The sequence below is a fragment of the Dama dama genome, chromosome 9, assembly GCF_033118175.1.
Source record: "Dama dama isolate Ldn47 chromosome 9, ASM3311817v1, whole genome shotgun sequence".
NCBI classification, from domain to species: Eukaryota; Metazoa; Chordata; class Mammalia; order Artiodactyla; family Cervidae; genus Dama; species Dama dama.
Window position 1 is genome coordinate 46,925,334 of NC_083689.1, and position 19,865 is coordinate 46,945,198.

The 19,865-nt window shown below is 60.8% G+C and overlaps 1 protein-coding gene across 2 annotated transcripts; it reads right to left on the minus strand.

Moving 5' to 3' along the window:
* Positions 1-2,233: 2,233 nt before the first annotated feature.
* KLF16 (KLF transcription factor 16) lies at positions 2,234-13,056 on the minus strand. Of its 2 annotated transcripts, none has more exons than XM_061151275.1 (2): positions 12,529-13,056; positions 2,234-4,504 (listed from the first exon to the last, which is right to left on the minus strand). In XM_061151275.1, exons 1-2 carry the CDS (start codon positions 12,983-12,985, stop codon positions 4,203-4,205), a joined length of 759 nt encoding a protein of 252 aa, XP_061007258.1. In that variant the 5' UTR covers positions 12,986-13,056; the 3' UTR covers positions 2,234-4,202. The 2 variants fall into 2 exon arrangements, 1 of the variants encoding a protein (XP_061007258.1); XR_009694151.1 differs by lacking the exon at positions 12,529-13,056 and adding an exon at positions 5,075-5,504 and having other exon boundaries at positions 4,367-4,504.
* Positions 13,057-19,865: the final 6,809 nt, after the last annotated feature.

Here is a 19,865-nt window from a genome sequence, read left to right on the forward strand (position 1 = left end):
GGCCAGAAAAAAAAAAAAAAATGGGGGGGGGAAATGGTGCAAGAAACTACAATTTCCAGGCTGTCCACCATCTGGCAATTACCAAGCATCTCCCTAGCTCAGCCAGCTGGCCCTGCAGACACAGAGGCTTGAGACCCCCTCACCCCCGGGGATCTCTCCATGCCTCTCCTCCACTGCCAAAAGTAGGGTGGGCTCCTGAACAAAGCAAATATCCTAACCCTGGTGGAGGTAGTGTCTACATTCGGACAGACAACAGGAAATCAGTAAGTGAGATATCACAGTACAAGGTGAAAAGTGCTATGGGGTTGGGGGAGTAGAAAGGAGTAGGAAGTTCAGTCTCTCAGTTGTGTCCCCTTCTCCTCCTGCCTTCAATCTTTCCCAGCATCAGGGTCTTTTCCAATGAGTCAGTTCTTTGAGTCAGGTGGCCAAAGTATTGGAGTTTCAGCTTCAACATCAGTCCTTCCAATGAATATTCAGGACTGATTTCCTTTACGATTAAACAGAGTAGGGGGCTGGGAAAAGGGAGTGGTCCATGTAGTCCTGTGGGAAAGGTGGGATTTGAGCAGTTCTGAAGAAGGAAACAACGCTGAGCAGACACCTGGTGGAAAGGCATTCCAGGCAGAGGGCACAGTACGGGCAAAGGCCCAGGGGCAGGACTGCATCAAGCTTATCGGAGCAACCGCGGCGGGGAAGCCGGTGTTGGAGCAGAAAGAGCGAGGGAGGAGGGGAGAGCAGGAAGGGGACCGGGCAGGTCATACAGGGCCTTGTGAGCCTTGGGGAAGACTTGGACTTTACCCAAGGGAGGTGGTAGCCCTGAGGGCTGTGGGCAAAGGAAACCTGACTCAGGTGCTCAAGGGCGCCCCCTGGTGGCTGTTATGGGCGGCTGTGGGTGCACCAATCAGGGAAGCTGGACTGGTTCAGGTGAGCCACGATGTGGGACCAGGTGGTGGCAAAAGAGAGGGGAGAAGTGAGTCGACTCTGGATACGTTTTGAAGGTAGAGCTCCAGGGAGATTTCCGGAGGTACTAGATGTGGATGGTGAGCCAAAGCGGGGAGTCAAGGACGACCCCAAAGATTATGCATGCTTGGAAAGATGAATATGCAGTAGGGGAGGGGTAAGAACACACTGGGCCCGAAGTTGAGGGTGCGGCTGGCGTGAACCAGGGGTTGTCTTTGCACAGGGGCACCTGAACCTGGGGAGGGGGGCTAGGGGTCCCCGAGATCACCTGCCAATGGAGCGTCTAGGAGGCAGAAATCCTCCTGGTTATTCCGGGACACGGGGAGTGCGTGCAAGAGAGATTTAAGGGGGTTCTGAGCTTGCGGACCTAGCATTCCAGGAACCCTGACGCAAAGAAGCAGAGAAACCTGCCAGAGCTGGAGTGGGACAGAGATCCGGGGAGGGAGGAGGGATATCTGCGGGCTTTCGGGCCATATTCCAGTAAGAAAGAGAGCAAGAGGGAAGGGGGTTCCGGAGGGTAAGACGAGGGCCACGGGTCTAGATTGGAGCGACCTTGGCGGTCCCAAGGGCAGGACCCTGGGGAGAAGAATTAACGGAGCCGGTGTTGCAATGCCGGGGGCGACCACCAGGTGGCGGGGCTGCCGCCTTCTCGAGGGCGGGAAGTAGCAAAACCCTGGGGGAGTGTCTGCGCTGCGTGTCACCGCAGCCCCACTGTCCTTCCGGGCTCTAGAGATGGCTGGAATCTGGGGTGCACCTTTCCTAAGAAGGGGATCAGAACTCTCACCAATTTCCCAAGGCAACTTCCCCTCCCTTCCATTTGGGAGCCGGCATACAGCAGGCATACAATACAGGAGCGGCCCGACGACTGGACACAGGAGCCGGGCCGGGGTGCGGGATACCCTCGGGAGGAACCCTGTAGAGCAGTGTAGAGAAGTGCGGGCTCCCCGTGCCCGCGGCGCCGGAAAGGGGCGAGCAGCAGACGCCCCCGGACGCCATGTCACCGCGCCTCAGTTGCCGGGTAACGGAGCGGGAAGGCGGGCCGGAGGCTCAGATGCCCGAGGTGTGGGTGTGGGTGCCGCTGGTCTGCAGCCCGAGCTGAAGAGGGCAGCCCCCTCCTCCGGCCTTAGGGGAGTTGCCAAGACCGCCAGCAAGTCCGCGGATTCACCAGCCCACTGGCTCAGTTCCCGCAAGACGAGGCTGAGGACCCTCTCTGGCAAGGGGGACAGAGGTCCACCGCCTTGGACCGGCGAAGGGAAAAACCACACAGGCTCCGGAATCGGGTTTAAAAAAGACTTGTTTAATTAAATACCAGGATGAGGCCAGGCAGGACAGGGGGCAGGGAGTCACCCGAAAGCAAAGTCCCTTAGGGCCCTCCCCCTCCACCCACCTCTAGAGGCCACAGTTAAATGGCTGGAACCAGGTCCCAGTGACCACCGGTCCCTTCAGGCCCCCGGACACTGGGGAGGGGCGGAAGGGCGAGTTCTCAGCTCCCTGGGTCCTCAGACCACAGTCCACCTCCTGTGGAAAAGCACCGGCCAGCGCCGGGACAATACGGGGAGTGGGCATCCAGACGGACACAAAGGGAAACAAGGTTAGGCCCGCCCCACCCCTCCCCCCCACCCTGGGCTAAGGCATGTCACCATGGCACAGCCTCCCTCCCCGGGACCCTAGGCACTGCCCCTGGATCCTGCCAGGGCCGGTTTGGGTCCACACTAGTGCCATCCAAACGCCCCAGCCCCCTACTGGGAGACAGGAAGTTTCTGGAACAGGTTGGGAGAATGCCACAGATCTGCAGCCAAAGGCTATGGAATAGGCCTTTTCACGGTAAGGGACAGGGAGCCTGGGTCCCTTCCCATTCCAAGGCTGGGGTCTTCAGTCTCTGTCCAAAATGAAATCCTACCTCAGCTACAGTGGGAGGACCCCAGGAGGGGATGTGGCATTTATCCCTCCCCTACCCTAAGTTTAGACCACGCAGATCCTCCCCCCACACCCACAACCCCTGAGGACAACAGACCACCCACAGGGGCCCAGATCAAGGAAGGGATTGGAGCCTGAAAAAATATTCTACCCGGTCCAAAAAAAATCGAGCTACACTTCCCGCCCCCGTGGGTGGGACCTCAACCGCGGGTCCAGGGGCCACCTGGTCACCACTGCCAGGGAGGCAGGATGGAGCCAGGGCCCAGGGCCTCTTCGCCCCCAGACACAGTGCTGGGAAGGGGTCCATTTGGCCCAAAGGCTGTTCTGGTCCAAACAGGAGGGACTGATTGTCACATGATGCTGCTCAAGGCCAGTGTTGGGGACTCTTCCCCTGCAGGAGGGAGGCCGGTGATGGCACCAGCTTCTCCCAATCTCTCACTCACACACTCGCACACCCACCCAGCGAGAGGCAGTGCAGCCCCCACTCCAGCAGACAGAGGACAATAAATAAGCCTGCATTTACTCGTATCCTGTGATACCACCCCCCCCCCCAAATGAGTCTAATTGCTCTTTGGAAGAACCCCCATTTCTCTCCCTCCCTATCCCAAGTCTCAGAAGCAAAATCAGGACCCTTTGTAGAGACCCTACCACTTCCCCCAACCCGCCCTGGAGGCTGGGGAGCTGAGGGGCCCCTCCCTTGGGCAGTGGGCCAGAGCCTGTGGACACCTGAGATTGAGTACCCGAATGGGGGCGGCCAGGCCGCACCCTGTTTCCCTGAACGTCTCCAATGGCTTTCGATGGGGTGAAGGGCTCCCGGGGCGGGGTATGGGGGGACAAGAGGCAGCCCATACGGTAACCCCTAGTTCACCTATGGCTCTGCACACTTCATCCCAACCTGGAGAGAGGAGCCTGGGGGCCAAGTCTGAACGCTGGTTAGGGGGTGCCTTTCCTGGGGCACCTCCCCCCAAGGCCCACATGCCACCCAAAGCAGGGAGGTGGCAAGGAGAAGGGATCCCTTCTGGCCCCCCACCTAAGGTCCCTGTTCAACAGCTGGGAAGAGAGTTAACATCATGGCTATATACAGACACGGGGCCACGCTCCTCTGGAGAGCGACCTCCAAGGCCCAGATGACCCCGCTCCAGTCTCAGGCCCCCTCCTGATTTTCTCGAGGGGGCAGGGGCAACTCAGGGGGGCCCTCAGGGGGACACTGGAAGGGGCCGGTCTGGCAGTCAGTCCGAGCCCCACCAGGGCCCGGGACAGCAGGTGGGTTGCTGGTGCTCCATGCCCAGGCCCAGCGGGGGTGCACTCAGGGCGGCTGGAACAGGGCTCTACAGGCCGGCTGGGGCCGGGCTGGGCACTGGGCTGGGCGCAGGGCTGCCCGCCAGGCTGCAGGGCAGCGAGTCGCTGGGCGAGGTGCTGCGGGCGCCCTGGCGCCGGAGCAGTTCCGGGCGGAAGCCGGGGTGGCGGCGCGCGTGCTTGGTCAGGTGGTCGCTGCGGGTGAAGCGCTTGGAGCAGAGCGGGCAGGGGAAGCGCTTCTCGCCGGTGTGCGTCCGGTGGTGGCGGGCCAGCTCGTCAGAGCGTGCGAACTTCTTGTCGCATCCCGGCCAGTCGCAAGCGAAGGGGCGCTCACCTGCGTTGAGGACAGACAGTAGTCAGTGTATGTGGGGAGAGAGCGCCGTCCCATCAGATCTCAAAGGGTGCTGGTCATTTGTCTCACCCTCCCTCCCCCGCAAAACTCGTTCGAGAGGCTGAATTCTGGGTGTGAATTTAAAACGTGTAAATGTATAAAGAAAGTGACCCCAGCTCATTTCCCGAACCCTGTGAATATCCCCTCGTCTATTTTCCTACGACTAATGGTAATTACTAGCTTTCCCAGGTGGCGCCAGTTAAAGAATCCGCCTGCCAATGCAGAAGACAGTTCGATCCCTGGGTCGGGAAGATTCCCATGGAGGACATGGCAACCCACTCCAGTGTACTTGCCTGAAGAATCCCATGGACAGAGGAGCCTAGTGGGCTACAGTCCATGGGGTCGCAAAGAGTCGACACGACTGAACCGACTGAGCACAATGGTAATTACAGACTGGGAGCAGCTGCCACGAGTTGAAAGGAAAACCTACAGAGACTCGGTTCTCCCAGGCCTGTCCGCCTACCTCTACCCCCAAGACGGCGTCACCTCGGTGACATGTGTCTCCCAACGTACTTGCCACACACGTGCCCGCTCCGATCTTAAGGCAACAGTTCTGCTGTCCCCGCCTCCGCGAAACTCCCTTCTACCTTTCCTTGGGGCATTCCGAGGGCTCCCAGGTGCTGGCGATCCCAGCTAAGCCCCTTCCTCTGGGAAATGACCACCAGGGGCGCAGGTGCCGGGCATCATCTGGGCGGTTTCCCGTGCCTGAGGCCACCACTGACCCTTGTGGCCCTCTATGAGCAGAGGAACATGTGAAGGGACACCCCCAAACCCGGGCCGCGCTAGCAGGGTGGGAAGGGTCAGAAGGCGCAGCGGGGACTGCCCCTGGGTCCTGGCGCGGGAAGGGGCGGAGCCCGAGGCAGCCCAGGACTTGTCCCGCCCCCGCAGAGCAGAAGGCTAGGGGAGGGGCGGGCCGCCTCCGGCAACTTCCTCCGCAGACCCCTCCCACCGCCAGGCCGGCCTCGCCCATCCTGCCCCGGCGGCCGCGCCATCCCCGCCCGGCTGTCCCTACCCGCCCATCCCATAGGGGTCTCCGCCCTACGACAGTGCCGCCCGATCCCCTCTCCTGAACCGTGTAACGTCAGCGTGTCCCCAGCCGACTCGGGGGTACCCCCGCCACACCCGTCCTAGGGGCGGTGAGCTCCCCAGAGATTGCACCCTCCGGGACCCAGCGCGGGATACCTGGGACCCTGGAACCCCCTAGACGTTGTGTGCCCAATGCGCAGGGGTTTTGCGGGGTGTGTTGGGGGGAATAGATGCGGACATGTGGGCAGGGTCTCTCCTCGCGGCATAGAATGGAACCCAGAAGAGGAAGGGGGGACGCCAGCTGGGGGACAAGAGACGGGGAGCCACAGTGGGGTAAGGGTAGGTTACACACTGGGAGGGCCACACCGGGCCCAGGGGACTTTGGTGACCCAGGCTGACCCTGCCTCAGAGAACACGCCCACCGCTGGGGGGAGGTGGCGAGGGAGACAGACTTGAAGGGTGTCCTCTGCCAGGGATCAGAGAAGCGCCCTTATGGGGGAATACAGAGATGACCAGGAGCCAGCGGCAGGGGCCATGGGACAGAGCTGCAGCCGTGGGGGAGTGGGGGAGGGCTGGAATCTCAGAGTGACCCAGTGACATCTCCGCTCTGGAAGCAAGGCCTGCCTAGGGAGAAAGGCTAGGAGGGAGGAACCGCAGAGGGGCACCAGTAGACTTCATTCAGAGAGGCTCCTACTATCACCCGCGGCCCAGGAGGCCCAGTAAAACCTCCCCTCCCCCATCCTTCCTCCTGGCCAGACTCGGGACACCCCCAGCACGGCACGAAAGGGTTCCAGTAGAAAACCCCCCCAGAAGATTTCTTGTGGGATACCTGTCGGTTATGCTTGCAGCTGGGGGAGGGCAGGCCCCAGGGGGCTGCGAACCCAGAAGTGCTGGTGCCACCTCCCTGGGGGAGGGGAGTTGCGGGCCACAATCGTGCTGCTGGGGGGAGAGGAACTGTCCCCAAGACCACAGGTGGCCCCAAATCACCGAGGCTGTCCCCCACCAGCACTCGCCTCCCCTGGAACAATCCAGAAGGCAAAGTCCGCAGCAGCTGGGGGAGGGGTCGGGGAGGGGACCTCCTCAACAGAATCACGGGGCTCAAAACAGTGCGGGAAAGGACCCCCCACCCCACCTGGAACCGACAGGTCCCGAGGGCCGAAGTCTGGGGGAGGGGGAGTCTGGCGATGGGGGCGGGGCTGCTGGCTTCCAAGCAGACAGTGGCGGGAGGGGGGAGGGACGCCCCTCCGCGGGGCATGCGTCCCCGTCGCCATCTTGCAGGGCGCAGGCGGGGAGGAGCGGAGGGGCTGGGGGGGCAGGTGGTGCCGGTGGGGGTGGGGGAGGGCCCTCCCGCCCGGGTTGGCTCACTTCCCCATTTAGGGCAACGGGGCTGGTCCCGCCTCCCTCCCTCCGCCCCGCAGCTCTCCTCCGCCACCACCGGCAGGTTGCGAGAGCGGTGCCGGGGCCCGTAGGGGCTGAACGCACGCAGCTGCCGGGAACACAGCTGCCGCACGTAGCTCGGCGGCTGCAAGGACAGCCGCAGGCCCAGCCGGCCCCGCTCACGTGGTCCCGCTTCCGCCGGGGCCGGGGGTCGCCCTGCCGGCTGGACGCCTGCCAGCCCCGCCCCACGCCGGGTTGCCCGGGAGTGCGGCGCACGTGCACACGTGGGTGGCCGTCCCGGAGCGCAGGCTTCCCGCCCCCACAACGTTAGACGAATGCCTGCAGGATGCCATGTCCTGCCACCCTCTCAGTCCACTGGCGGGGGTGGAAAGGGAGGTGGGGGTGGGCGTGTTGTAATATTCGGAGGCTCAGAGCCTGCCTGCACCTGGCCTGCCGCCTGTCTCCAGAGTCTACCTGGGCGCTGGAGAAGGATGCGGTAGGCGGGGCTGCGGTGGACTTGACCCTCTGACTTGGGCTGGGCTTTGGGGTGAACTCAGGACAGCCAGAAAATGAAGGCCAGGAGGTCCAGGCGACCGTGCGCCAGGCCTGGCTCAGCCTGCTCCGCCTTTGAAGAGGGCGTGGGGTGGGGCTGGGAAGCCGGTAACCCACCTCCCCGGGCTGGGGGCCAAGGGTCCGACAGCAAACCTTCTCCGTGACCTCCGGAGGTCATCTCTAAGGAGGTGAAGGTGCAGCCCACAGCCAACCCTTGCATAAATGCCCACCTGCCAGGCGGACTGCACGGGGGCGGGGCTCAGGTAAGGCAGCATCCCAGGACAGCTGGAGAAGGCTGGGGCTGCAGTAGGTGGCAGGATGGGGGGCCGGAAGCAGGGAAGCTTTCCAAAGGAGATGGGGCTGAATAGGCCACAAAGAACCCAAAGGGTAGTACAGAGATGCAGCCAAAAGAATGGAAAATTGATGGTGAAGTCTGAAGAGCCATGTGCGCTGGCCATCCTGAAGGCTTTTCCAAGGACCAGCAGGCATGAGGATCCACTCTGTGATCTTAAATACCCCCTTCCCCCAAACCCAAGACTTCCCACTTCCCTCCCTCCCAGTCCCCACTCCTCCTATAGGTTTTCCATTTCAATTGCTCTGCCACTTGCACCAAAAGCTTATTAGGCAGAGATCTCCCAGGTTCTCACCTTCCCAGGTGGTACCTGGCAGCAGATCCCATCAGAGCCCCCTTCAAACAAAGTATCTTCAAACCTCCCTGTCTCCAGGCCCTAGCTCTGGCTTGGAATGGTGAGGCCCCTCGCTGGTGCCGGAGCCGACTGCTCAGTGCTGTGCTCTTGGGCTCAGGGTCCAAGCTGAAGTCTTTACCGCAGCCTGGCTGCTCCTCACACCCCTAATTCCTGCTGCCTGGAACCTCTACTCCTTCCTCCATCCCATCTCTTCTCTACCCTTCAGAGCACACTCTCCTGGCGTACCCCCCTCCACTCTCCCCGTTTTCAGCTTTCCTATGCTGGAGCTCAGTCTCTCCTGGATGTGATCTCTGCCCCCAGCCAACCCTAAAGCTGAGGGCGCAAGCCTGGCCCCCCGAAGGTGCGTGATACACATGTGCAGAGTCTACAGGGCCCGAGTAGACAGAATGATGCTGGAGTGGCTGGCTCCAGCAGCAGCTAACCAGAAGCCAAATGTCCTGGTGCATCATCTGGTTTACCCCCAACCCCCAGGTAGGAGCCACTCCACCCACCCCCCCAGCCCTGTTTAGTTAAAAGGCGGGCCCCCTGCTGCCTCACACCCTGCGTCCCTCCCTGGGAACCCAGGCAGCCCTGGCTTTACCACAGCCCCACCCAAACTGGCATCTTCATCGTGGGGGCTGGTGGCCCTCTCAGTGCCTAGGGCTGAGGGGTCACGGCCCCCTCAGGCCCCCAGAGCATATGTGTTCCAGAGCCCTGCTGTTCTGGAAATAGGACTGGGCTAGGGTGGCTCCCTCCCTCTCCGAGAGGCCGGCTCCTCAGGCTGGTATCATGTGCCCACTCCCGGGCCATCTGGGCCACCTTTATCAGGGAGCCTGGGTGGGGGGTGGTTATCGCCCCCACAATGTTGGGGCACCCTCTCCACCCCCAAAAAATGTTGGGGCATCCTTCCCCAGCCCCCAGCTGGGGGTACAGGCACTGCAGGGCCAGTCCCAGCTGCTCACTGCATTACTGCCAAGAGGAGGGGGCTAGATGGGGAGGCAGTCCTGGGCACTTGCACCCCCCACCCCACCTCGGCACTGCCACACTCTGGCCCCCCAGATAAACCAGTAGTCTCCTGAGCCCCACCTGCCCCTAGGGGCACTCATGGCTCTGCAAAGGGTAGAGGTGGGGTCTGCCTCCATACATAGCCCCCATGCCCGCTGCTGCCTCAGTCTCCCCTCCTGGGGGCCTGTTCAGCAAAAAATACCCCCACCTGCACCCCCTACCCTCCTCGGTCAGCACACAGGGGTTCCCCTGGCCACCTCTTGTCCCCAGTGTCATGGGGCTTCTCTTTGCCTCCCACACCACAGCCCCGCTCCTCAACCCCTCTCCTGGACCCTAATCCCATCCTCATAAACGGATTTTCCTCTGCAAAGCCGGCCTGCTTCCCCGCCCACCCCCACCCTGCCCTAGGGATTAACCAGACCGCTCACCTGCTCGGCCCCCTCCCCACCTTCCACCAGAGCCTCTAGCCTCCCAGTCCACCCCCAGGGTCCCTGCCCCCACCCCCTGCAGCCATGGTGCTGCCCTTCTCCTGAGACACGCCCTTCCAGGCTGCAGTCAACCCACAGCATCCACCCGAGAAGCTGCTTCCTCCAGGAAGGCTTCTCCTCCATTACCACTGCTGCCACTGCCCCCCACAACATTCCAGGGGTCCCGGGGGACAGGGATCAGGTCATCCCCACGGTGTCCCTCTCACACACAATCAACGCTCAGCCACTCTTTCTCAGGCATAACCAGACAGGGGTCTCAACAGGAGAGATCCCTCAAGCCCCAGGGGACAGTGTGTGCTGTCTGAGAACATCTGTTATTGTCACAACTGAGGGTGCCCCAGGTGGGGGCCAGGGAGGCTGCTCAACACCCTACAGTGGCCAGGATGCCGGACAGAGAATGACCTGGTCTAGGAGTGAGCAGTGCCAAAGACTAACAGTCCCCCCCACTCCAGATCTGAGCTCCTTGTGGGGAGGGGCCCTGAGCGCCCCAGGAGGTGCTGGGCATTGGGGGCTCTGGGGCAGGAAAACAGTAGATGAGGGAGGTGGGGAGAGCAAGGAGTAGACTGCCAGCTCGCCTCCGCCCCCGCCCCACCTCCCTCCCTCTCCATCTCGGTATCCATGGCAACCGCGTCAACATCTCCTGCAGCTTCCAAGTATTTCCCTGCCCCACGCGGGAAGCAGGGGAGCTCATTGTAGGCCAGGGACTGCAGGCCAGACCCAGGGGACTGGAGGCCAGCCATCCTTGCTCCCAGCTGCTCCCCTGCAGCTGTGTGGCCCCAAGGAAGACCTCATCACCCCTCCACATCTCCCCACCTCAACCCTCTGTGCCAAATGGAGCAGAGACGATGACGGCTCCTGCTGGGTCAGCTTGCTCATCTGTAAAATGGGGCCAGGCCAGGAAGGGAGTTCTGTCTACAGACAGAAGAGCTACTGTCCAGCAGTGATGGGTGGGACAGGAACCCCTCCCAAAGACCCTTGGGGCACACTGGCTCCTACAGCAGACAACCAGCATCTAATTAAGGCTGTTCATCAGATCTGTCCCCAGGTTTGCCCCTGGCAGTGGGCAACATCACTCTATCATACAGATCTAAGACAGGCATGACTTCCCCACCCCTGGGGGCTGGAAAAGCCAAAAGGCCTTGATACAGGGGCATTTGGTAAGGTAGAGTCTGGTGGGCCTGAGTGCCAGAAAGATGCCGAATTAGCCATCATTAAGCATGAAGGTACCCCAAAGCATCCAAAACTTGACCCAAGGGAGCCTGGGTGCAGGACTTTGACTCTCAGCACCCAGGTGCCCCCCAGTGCCCAGCACAGTTATTATCAAGGGAGCAAGGAATAGAGGAATGGCTCCTTGCCCTCCCCCACCCATCACTGGAACACCCCGACTCGGTCTCCTGGGTCTCAGTTTCTCTTTAAAGCCAGAAATGGCCAACAATGACATACACACAGGCACTGGACAAGGAGTCCTTTCTCCTCCACGGGCGAAGGGGGCAGTCAACACTGCCTAGGGACTCACGGCGGTCCTTAAAACCCCAGCAAACCCTGGGAAAGTGTCCCTGGGGAGCCACAGTGGGAAGTGGCCTGCCCCCTCACTCTTCACCTGACCTAGAGAGCAGGACAGAGTCGGGGGAAAAAAACCAAGGCACCAGGGGGTCTGAGCTGCTTTCAGGGGTCACACCATCCGTGTCTCTGCCACAATTCCAGGGCCAGCCCCGCCTCGGCCCTCCACGTGTCCCTACAACGGGAGCATGTCCACCGAGCCATGTCCATGTGCCCTGACGTGACCCACGTAAGGACCCTCAGGAGAAGGCGGTCAGAGGGCCCTTTATACACACCAAAAACCCACCCAAAAGGGGAGGTCTAGTGGTAGAAAGTGGCTGAACGACCGAGTCCAAGCCCACGCCCACCCAGCTTCCCTGCCCTTCCCAACCGAAGGATCACCTCCAATGCTCAAGCTCAGGCTGGTGACCACCATCCCCTGGCCTCCAGTCCAAGAAAAAATTCTCAGGGTTGAAGGTGGGACTTCATAGGGAGAAATGGGAGGAACCGCAAGAGGAAAACGAGGGGGGTGCCCGAGTGAAAGGGTGGCCAGAGCCCCCTGCCGCCGGGCTGAGCTGTGAGACGTGACAGTATCGCCGTGCCCTCCCCCACCCCGCCACCAAGCCTCCTCGGCTCCCGGAGCAGGTGGGAGGGATGGGAAACAGGGGGAAAACGTGACGCCCTCAGGGATCCCCCCTCCTCCTGAGGCTCAAGCCCTAACCCGCACTCCCAGCCTCGCCTTCCGCCTTATTAAAACACAGCAAAGGACAGAAAGAAAACGTGCCGGGTATCCCCCAACCTCGCCAAGCACCAGGCGCTCAGCCGCTCTCCGGGATGAATCCTCGCGGCCACCTCGGAGGCAGCGCCACGGTGCCTTTCTACAGATAAGGAAACCAAGGCAGGGGAGGGGACGGGAACCTCAGAACTGAGCGCTTCAACCACGCTGCCCACCGCCCCGATCCGAAACCAACGGAAAACAAAAGAGAAACCAGGCCGAGAGCGAAGGGGACTACCCGGGAGCCCCGATCCCGCCCGCGGACCCCGCAGCAACGGGCAACCGGAGAGCTCCTGCGGCTGCCGCCGCGCCCGCCATCCGCTCGCCGCCCGACCGCGTGGCCGCCACGCCCCCCGCGCGCGCCCCACCCACCGAGGCCCCGCCCTCCCGGCCGGCGCGGCGGCTGCCCGGGCGCGCCCCCCTCCCCGCCCCCGACGCGCCACGCAGTTTCGGGGTCCCGGCGGGGGAGGGGGCGCGGGAGACCGCCCCCGCGCGGGTCCAGCTCGCGATCGGGCTCACCTGTGTGCGTCCGCAGGTGCGACTTGAGGTGGGAGGACTTGTAGTACGCCTTAGCGCAGCCCGGGAAGGGACAGCGGTGGCTCTTGGCGGCGGCGGGCGCGGCGCCGGGGGCGCGGCCGGAGGACGGGGACGAGGCGGCCGAAGAAGAGGAGGCGGGCGAGGCGCCCCCCGCAGCGGCGCTGGGCCCACCGCGCAGGTCAGCCAGGATGCTGGCGGCCAGCAGGTGGGGTGCGGCGGCGGCGGCGCCGGGGCCTGGGCCTAGGACAGCGGGGGCCGGCGGCGGCGGCCCAGGGGGTCCGGGCGGGGCGGCCTCGCGGCGCGGCGCGCGCACATCCAGGCCGGTGGCTGGGCCCGCGCCCTCGGGGCCCGGCCGCCCGCGGTGCACCACGGCACCCGAGGAGATGGCCATGAGCACGTCGGCGGCGAAGTAATCCACGCACGCCACGGCTGCCGACATGCCAAGCAGGGGCGGGCGACGCGGCCGAGCGGGCGGAGCGGAGGCGGCAGGAGCGGCGCCCGTCCGGCCGGTGGCGGCTGCTCAAGTGCGGGAGGAGGAGGAGGAGGCCGGCGCGCGCCGCCGCCGCCGCCGCCCGCGCTCTGCCCGCCCCGCCCCGCCTGACGCGCCCTGACGCACCGGAGCCCGCGGGGGCGGCCGCGGCCCGCCCCGCCCGGAGGACGCCCCCTCGGGGCGCGCTGCCACGCCCCCCGCCCGGCGCGCCCTCCACCACCCTGCCCTCTGCGCGAGGCCTCCGGGGGCGGAGCCCGGGCCGAAGGAACCGCCCCCTGTCGCGCCCACTCTGGCTCCGCAGTACGCCCCCCTCCCTCCCCGAGCGCGCCTTCCCCACGCTGGGCAGCAGGCTGAGTAGCCAGCCCGCTCTGGCGCGCCTTTCCTTCAGTAGCTCCCTCCGGTCCGCCCCCAGAGGACCCCCTCCTCACGCCAGGAAGCTCCGCCCCGTCCCTGGTAGGGTCCCGCCTCCGGAGCGAATCCCGCCCCATCCCGACACGCCCCTCCTTCCTTGGGTGGGCCCGCCCCCTAGGGCGAGCCCTTCCCTGCTCGGCGCGCGCCCCGCCTCCTCGCGGGCTCGCCCACCGCGCGCTAGGGCGCGCGGCCGGCGGGGTCCCGCCCCTTCCCCGGACGCTTCCACCCGGTCCAAGGCGCGCCCCAGGTCGGGATGGGGGAGGGGTCCGCTCCCCACGTGGCCCGGTGGGGGTGCGGAAGCGACCAGCCCCGCCCCCCGGCCACGTGCGCGACCCTTCCCCCTCTCTTCTTCCCCAGCTTGTGGCCCTGCTGGACCGCGTGCCCTTGCGTTTCCTCGCCCTTTCTTATGGGGGAGCCCATCGCCTTTCTCGTAGACCCGCAGCTAGACTGGGGAGGGAGGAACTCCTCTCCTGGCTGTGTCGAGCGAGCTGGCGTTCGTTTCTCTTTTTGCGCTCCATTTGAGAGTTAGGAGGACCGGGGTCACAAAGGGCCGGCAGGGTTCGGGGTGCTTTGGGGAGAAAGAGTGGCCCAGCCTTGTCAGAATACGGGAGTCGGGAACTTCGCTCCCCGGCGCTGGCCTGGGATCTTTGGGGCGATAACAGGGAAAGTGGGGCCTCGCCCCCAAGGACGTCCAGGCCAAATTGTTTAACTTCGTCGGTAACGCGGGAAAGCAGACGACCGGGGTCCGCCTAACCCGCAGGTCTGAAGCAGCGGGCGGCGGAAGTGGGGCGATGGGGGTGGTCCCCTCCATTGCAGCCACGCCCCCGCCCCTTCCTAGGCTGGCCTCGGGACGATGCAGTGGCCGAAGCGACCTCCAGGGGGCCTTCCGCCACGGGTTCGTCTTCTCAGTGACCCACCCAGGTCTGGGTGTGGACAGCAGCCGGGGACTCTGGCCCGACCCCCATCCTAGGGCAGTATTCTCACATCCTCTCCATCTGCAGCAACCCCTCTCCCTCGCCCTGTGGCTTATATAGCCTGGCTCAGACCCTTGTCCCCAGGCCTGTCGCTGTCCCTCGGGTCCCTCTGGTTTAGGCCTGACCATCCTTGGTGGCGCCTTCCTCTCTGGGAGAGAGAGAGAGGCATGCTGGAGCTTTGACTTCAGGCTGCAGTGACACTCAGCCCCTTCCTCTAGCAGAGAAGCCCACTCAGGACAACCACTGTCCAGGTGAGCACCCACTGGGCAATGGGGGTCAGCATTCCTGCTGGCCTTTGCCTCCCATGCCTTTGAAATTCAAACAGGGTGGACCACCTGGGCAGGCATTCACCCACCCCATCTCCACAGCCCTCCAGGGCCTCAGCACCCCAGCCCACAGGTGGTTCCCGGGCCCTGAGCCCAGCCTCTCCCAGGTCCAGGTAAGGCAGGAAGTGCTCTGCAGGCTGCTCCATGGGCCCCAGCTCACCCCAGCACGCAGAGAAGGAGCAGGACAAGAAGGAGGCAGGGACACTTTGTCAGTTCCTTCCAGTGGTGTTTATTGGGCCCAGAGCAACATCACCCCCTGTGGCCTTGCCCTCCAGGGGCCCAGAGTCTATGGCAAGGCAACTGGGACTCAAACCTGATGCGTGGAGGGGCTGTGGGAGTATCCCAGAGCTGGCTCCACCTGGGGCCTGCTGTTCAAGGGGGCACCCAGAGGAAAGTGGGGCAGTAACTGAGGGGGACCTTCTCCCCACGGGCAAGGCGGGGGTTGGACCATGTCAGAACAGTGGTCAGCACTGCCATCCTGGCAGGCCTCGTGGCCCTGGACAAGCCTCAAACACGCACCCACTCCCAGGGAGAATCAGGGTCTTGGAGCTGTGGTTTTCATCTACCAGCCACTCTGCAGGCAGAAGACCCCAGCAGGGCCCACTCTCGACTCAGTGTTTCTATTCACACCCTGGGCCCAGGGGAATGTGAGTGACCCGTGGAGCCTGATGACCCTCCTGACCGTGTGCTCACTTCCACCTTAAGTTCTGTCACTCTGTCCTCACTACTACCCTTCAAGAGTTGTCAGCCCCATTTCATAGATGAAGTCAAGGCTGGGAGAGGATCCAGAAGTGGCCTGGAGCGGCTGCCTGCACGCAGAGCTAAGAGGAGCGGAGCGTCTGTCCTGTCTGGGCAGCCACACAGTGGTCAGTCCTCTCTTTCTCCAGACCTCAGTTTACTGATCTATAAACAGGGGTCCATCTCCAGCCTTCCCTTCTGGAACCAAGGGGTTCACAGAGGTCTCTCACCAGACCACGGGGCCCACAGAACTATGCTGCACAGGGGCAGACAGAGGAAGTTACAGAAGGGGAGGAGAAGACAACATACGGGGGCTCCCTGACAGGTCAGGGTCAGAATCAAGGCTGCGGTACAGATGTATATGTGTGTGTCTCTATGTATAGACATGCTGGAAGGGCAGTAGCTTTTTTCTTTAAACAGTGAAGTCTTTACTTTTTTTTTTTTTAATTGGGATACAGTTACTTTACAATGTTGTTAGTTTCTGCTGTACAAGGAAGTGAATCAGCCATATGTATACACATATCCCCTCCCTCTTGGGCCTCCCTCCCACCCAAGCCTTTACTTTTCTCTATAGTTCAACCTTTTCATAATCCATGTGTATCTATTACTTCCATTTTGTTTTTGTTTTGATTTTTGGCTGTACCCCACAGCATGTGGGATCTTAGTTCATCAACCAGGGATCAAACCCGTGCCTAACCACTGGACCAGCAGGAAAGTCCCCCCAGAAATTTTTTTTTTTTTTGCCCCAGAAATATTCTTAAGGAAACAAGTATGTCTGTGTATGGCTGCACTGTTGTAATGGGAGAAAAGGAGAATGGACAGATGAACTTGAGTGTCAGTCACTGCATCACAGAGCACGTGGCCATGGGGGCCCAGGACACAGACAGGGTCGGCCACTGTGAGCTCCAGCTCACTGGAAGTCATGTGCCCCCTCACGCTGTGAACTCTTGGTGTTTCCACCTGTCTCGGCAGCCTATTGGTGCACAGTGGCCTCTGCCTGCCTGTCCACAGTGGTCACCTCCGCAGGGGCCAGGAGACACAAGAAAAGCAAGGGGACATGGCGGGGAGTAGGGGTGGGGGGATCCATCTTCTCAGAGCAGCACACTGGGCAGGCAGATGCACCCATTTCTGCCACCTGCCTAGCACCAGGTATGTGTGGGTGTGACCTTCAGCCTCTCCATGTGGGTCCTTCTTGTGGCTCTCAAAGGACCAAAGCCCCTATCCCTCCTGGAGATGAGGTTGCTGCACTTTGATGAGTGTTTTTTTTTTTTAAGATTCACGCCCATATTGCCTTGTCTGTAACCCATCCGTGTTTATTTCTAACATGTGTCAGATTATTCACTGCAGTCCAAGGGGTCGTCACACAAAGGAGGAGATACAGTGGGCCCCTGGCCAGCCATAGGCAGGCAGTGGGCATGTGGCTGTCTTCCCCCACGGGAGGCGCCAGGCCCCTCTCCCAGTTGCAGGGAGAGACCCAGGGCCCCCATATCCCTTCTCTAGGAGGCGGGAGGGAATAGAATCTGGCCTGCAGGATCAGGGCTCCTTCTCATCCCCCACTCCTCGCTGGCCCGGGACCCTCCCTGAAAAGCATCCATCCCCAGAGTGCCTTTCAGATGGGCAGTTGCAGTGGGGATCACCCGTGGGTCTGGCCTCCCCGTGACCTAATGGAGGTGACAAGCCCTCTTCTGTAACACGGCAGCTTGGGTGGCACTCTGCTAGGCTTTGGAGAGCACCCGGCCCAGCTCTTCCCAGCTGTGACCGTGACTGCAGCCAGGCCCGTCCACCTCGCCAGCACATGCTGTGGACATGGACGTGGCTCTGACTTGTGTCCCCGGCCCTGGTGTCTGGCAGCACAGAGCTCGCTGTCTAGTTGGGGCACGCCTGTGTCCCGAGACCGTCTGAGCAGCAGAGTCCAGGCCTGAGCCCTGAGCCATCTCCCCCAAAGTGGGGACAACAACCCCAGCAGCCCAGTGTTGTTGACGTGAAGATCCCCTTGTCACACGGCAGGAGCTTCAAAACTTAAGAAAGGGGGACCCCGACGTTAGGCTGGCACCCCCACCTCATTGGATTCCACGGTTAACAGGCTGGCCATGAATCAGACAGACATGTGCCTGCCTGGGGGAACACAGAGGCCTGAGATGGGGATGCAGGGTGCCTTGAGAGGTGGCACCCACCCCGAGGCCCCTGCTTGTCAACTACAGCCACCAGGGGCTGAGGACACTTAACTTCCCCCCCACTCTTCTGGAACCTCTGAGGCCCCCAGTTCACATGGAGAACCAGAGGGGTGGGTCCCACCAGCTCAGTCTGACTGACGGGTAGTCAGTGGAGCAGGGTCGCCAGAGGAAGGGAGGGGAAGATCGATGGCTGGCCCTTGGGGGCTGGGACTCCAGGGCCCACAGGAAGTCCAGTAGCGGCTCCTCAGGGCGAGGGGCCTGTGCACAACCCAGATCCCACCCTTGAGAACCCCACAGCCCCTGGGCAGGCTGTATCCCCTGGGGTCTCTGGGTGTCAGGGCGTACTCAGGCCTCTAACAGAGAGCCAGAAACCTGCTTCTCGGACCCAGGGGCCAGGTGTCAAGTGGGGTGTGGCAGGCCAGGTGTCAAGGGGAGGACCTGAGGTTCTGGGGAGCTGTGGCGCCTGCTGAGCAGGGGAGAACGCTGCCACTTGTGAATACATGTGTCCTGGGAAATTCACAAAATGGAGAACCGAAAGTTGGCCCCTGTCCCAGGCGGCCTGGCCCATGGGCTGTACCAACTGAAAGGAAGAGGGGAGCATCCCGGAAGGTACCACTGGCATCCCCCCCATCGAGGCCCCTTTATGGTTCCCCAGAGGCCACAGACTGAGCCCCTCAGAGCCGCCCACAGGCCAGGCCAGCCTGAGGAGCCCCGTGGCCTTAGCTTATCCCTTCTGTTCATTGGGCAGGCATGCAGGGGAGGAGGGTGGTGTTTGTAAAAGCAGGGGTGTGGGGCTCCTGACAAAAGCTGCTGCCTCAAAAAGGTCAGCACTGGGGTGCAGGGGAGGCCCTAAAGTCTTCAGTTTTCAGAACCCTTTCTAACAGAACTAGCATTACACAAAAGGCATGCAAGCCATCAACTACTTCTTAGACAGTTTTCCCTTGACTTTCCTGAGGGGAGATGGGGCCTCTGGACACTCAGTAGAGAAGTCAGCAGGGTTCTGGCTAGCTGGGATGATAGGGTCTAGAAACAGGCCCCCAGGCACGGAGAATTCTCCTGTGGTCAAGGCTAAAAGGTGGGCTTTAGTCGGCAAAGAATGGCTTTTTGGGGACATGGAATTGGGGACAAATGATTTGGGGAAAAGCAGTTTGGATTCCTATCTCACTCCTTCCCAGGAGTCGGTTCTAGAATTAGATAAAAAATTTAAACACATGTTTAAAAAACAAATTATTATATTTACAGAAAAAAAAGTCAAAATGTTTTATAATCTTGGAGTAGGGAAGGTATCTCTGAGCATAATTTGAAATGCAGAAGCCATAATTGATAAATTAATGACTGATAATGATTTTAAATGCCTGGCAAAAATAAAATTAATAAACACAAAAAAATCCGCATACAATCCAAGTCAAACCCAATGACAAGTTGGAAAAAAATACTTTTTTCTTCTTCACAGTGGTATAATTTCCTTAAATCTGTTCCTAGCAAACAATAACGCCAAGAACTCAATAGAAAAATGGGCAAAGAATGTGAAATACAAATGGCTTTTAAATCTACTGTTTAAAATAGTTTCCAGTTTCAAAATGACCATATTAGTGATAGAAATGATCAACATAAAAAAAATAAGTCTGACAGAACCACTGAGATGTTTGATTATATTTCTAGGAAACACAAATGAAGCTACAATGAAATACTATTTTAAGAGATCATTTGCCCATTTACAGATCTATGGAAAGCCCTTCTGCAGTAAGGAATTCAGTTTCCAAAAATACCGGTACTTAGGAAGAGAAGTGTATGAGGATACTGGACCTAGCATTGCCTGTTACAGACTTGGGAAAAAAAACAAATTTCGACCAAAAAGTAACAGGATGAATAAATTAGTGCAGCCATTAGAAGGACTGAATCCAATCTATGTAGGGGTAACTGAACATTCTCAAAGCCACGATGATAACAGGATCACATTTCTGTATAAACTCTTTGGCTACACATGCACTTTCTCTGTTGACACCTAAGAAACTGTTTGTCTGTGCCGCCGTGGACGGGAACACTGGGAGGTCCGGGGTGGGAAGAGCAGTGAGTTATCACCCAACACTCTTATACTCTGAAGTTTTTACTCTGTGCCTGAAAACATTTCTGTTCAGTCGTAAGCCGTCGCTTTGGACTTGCCGCACCGCGGAGCCCCAGCCCTCGGATAACTTGCATTCGGATG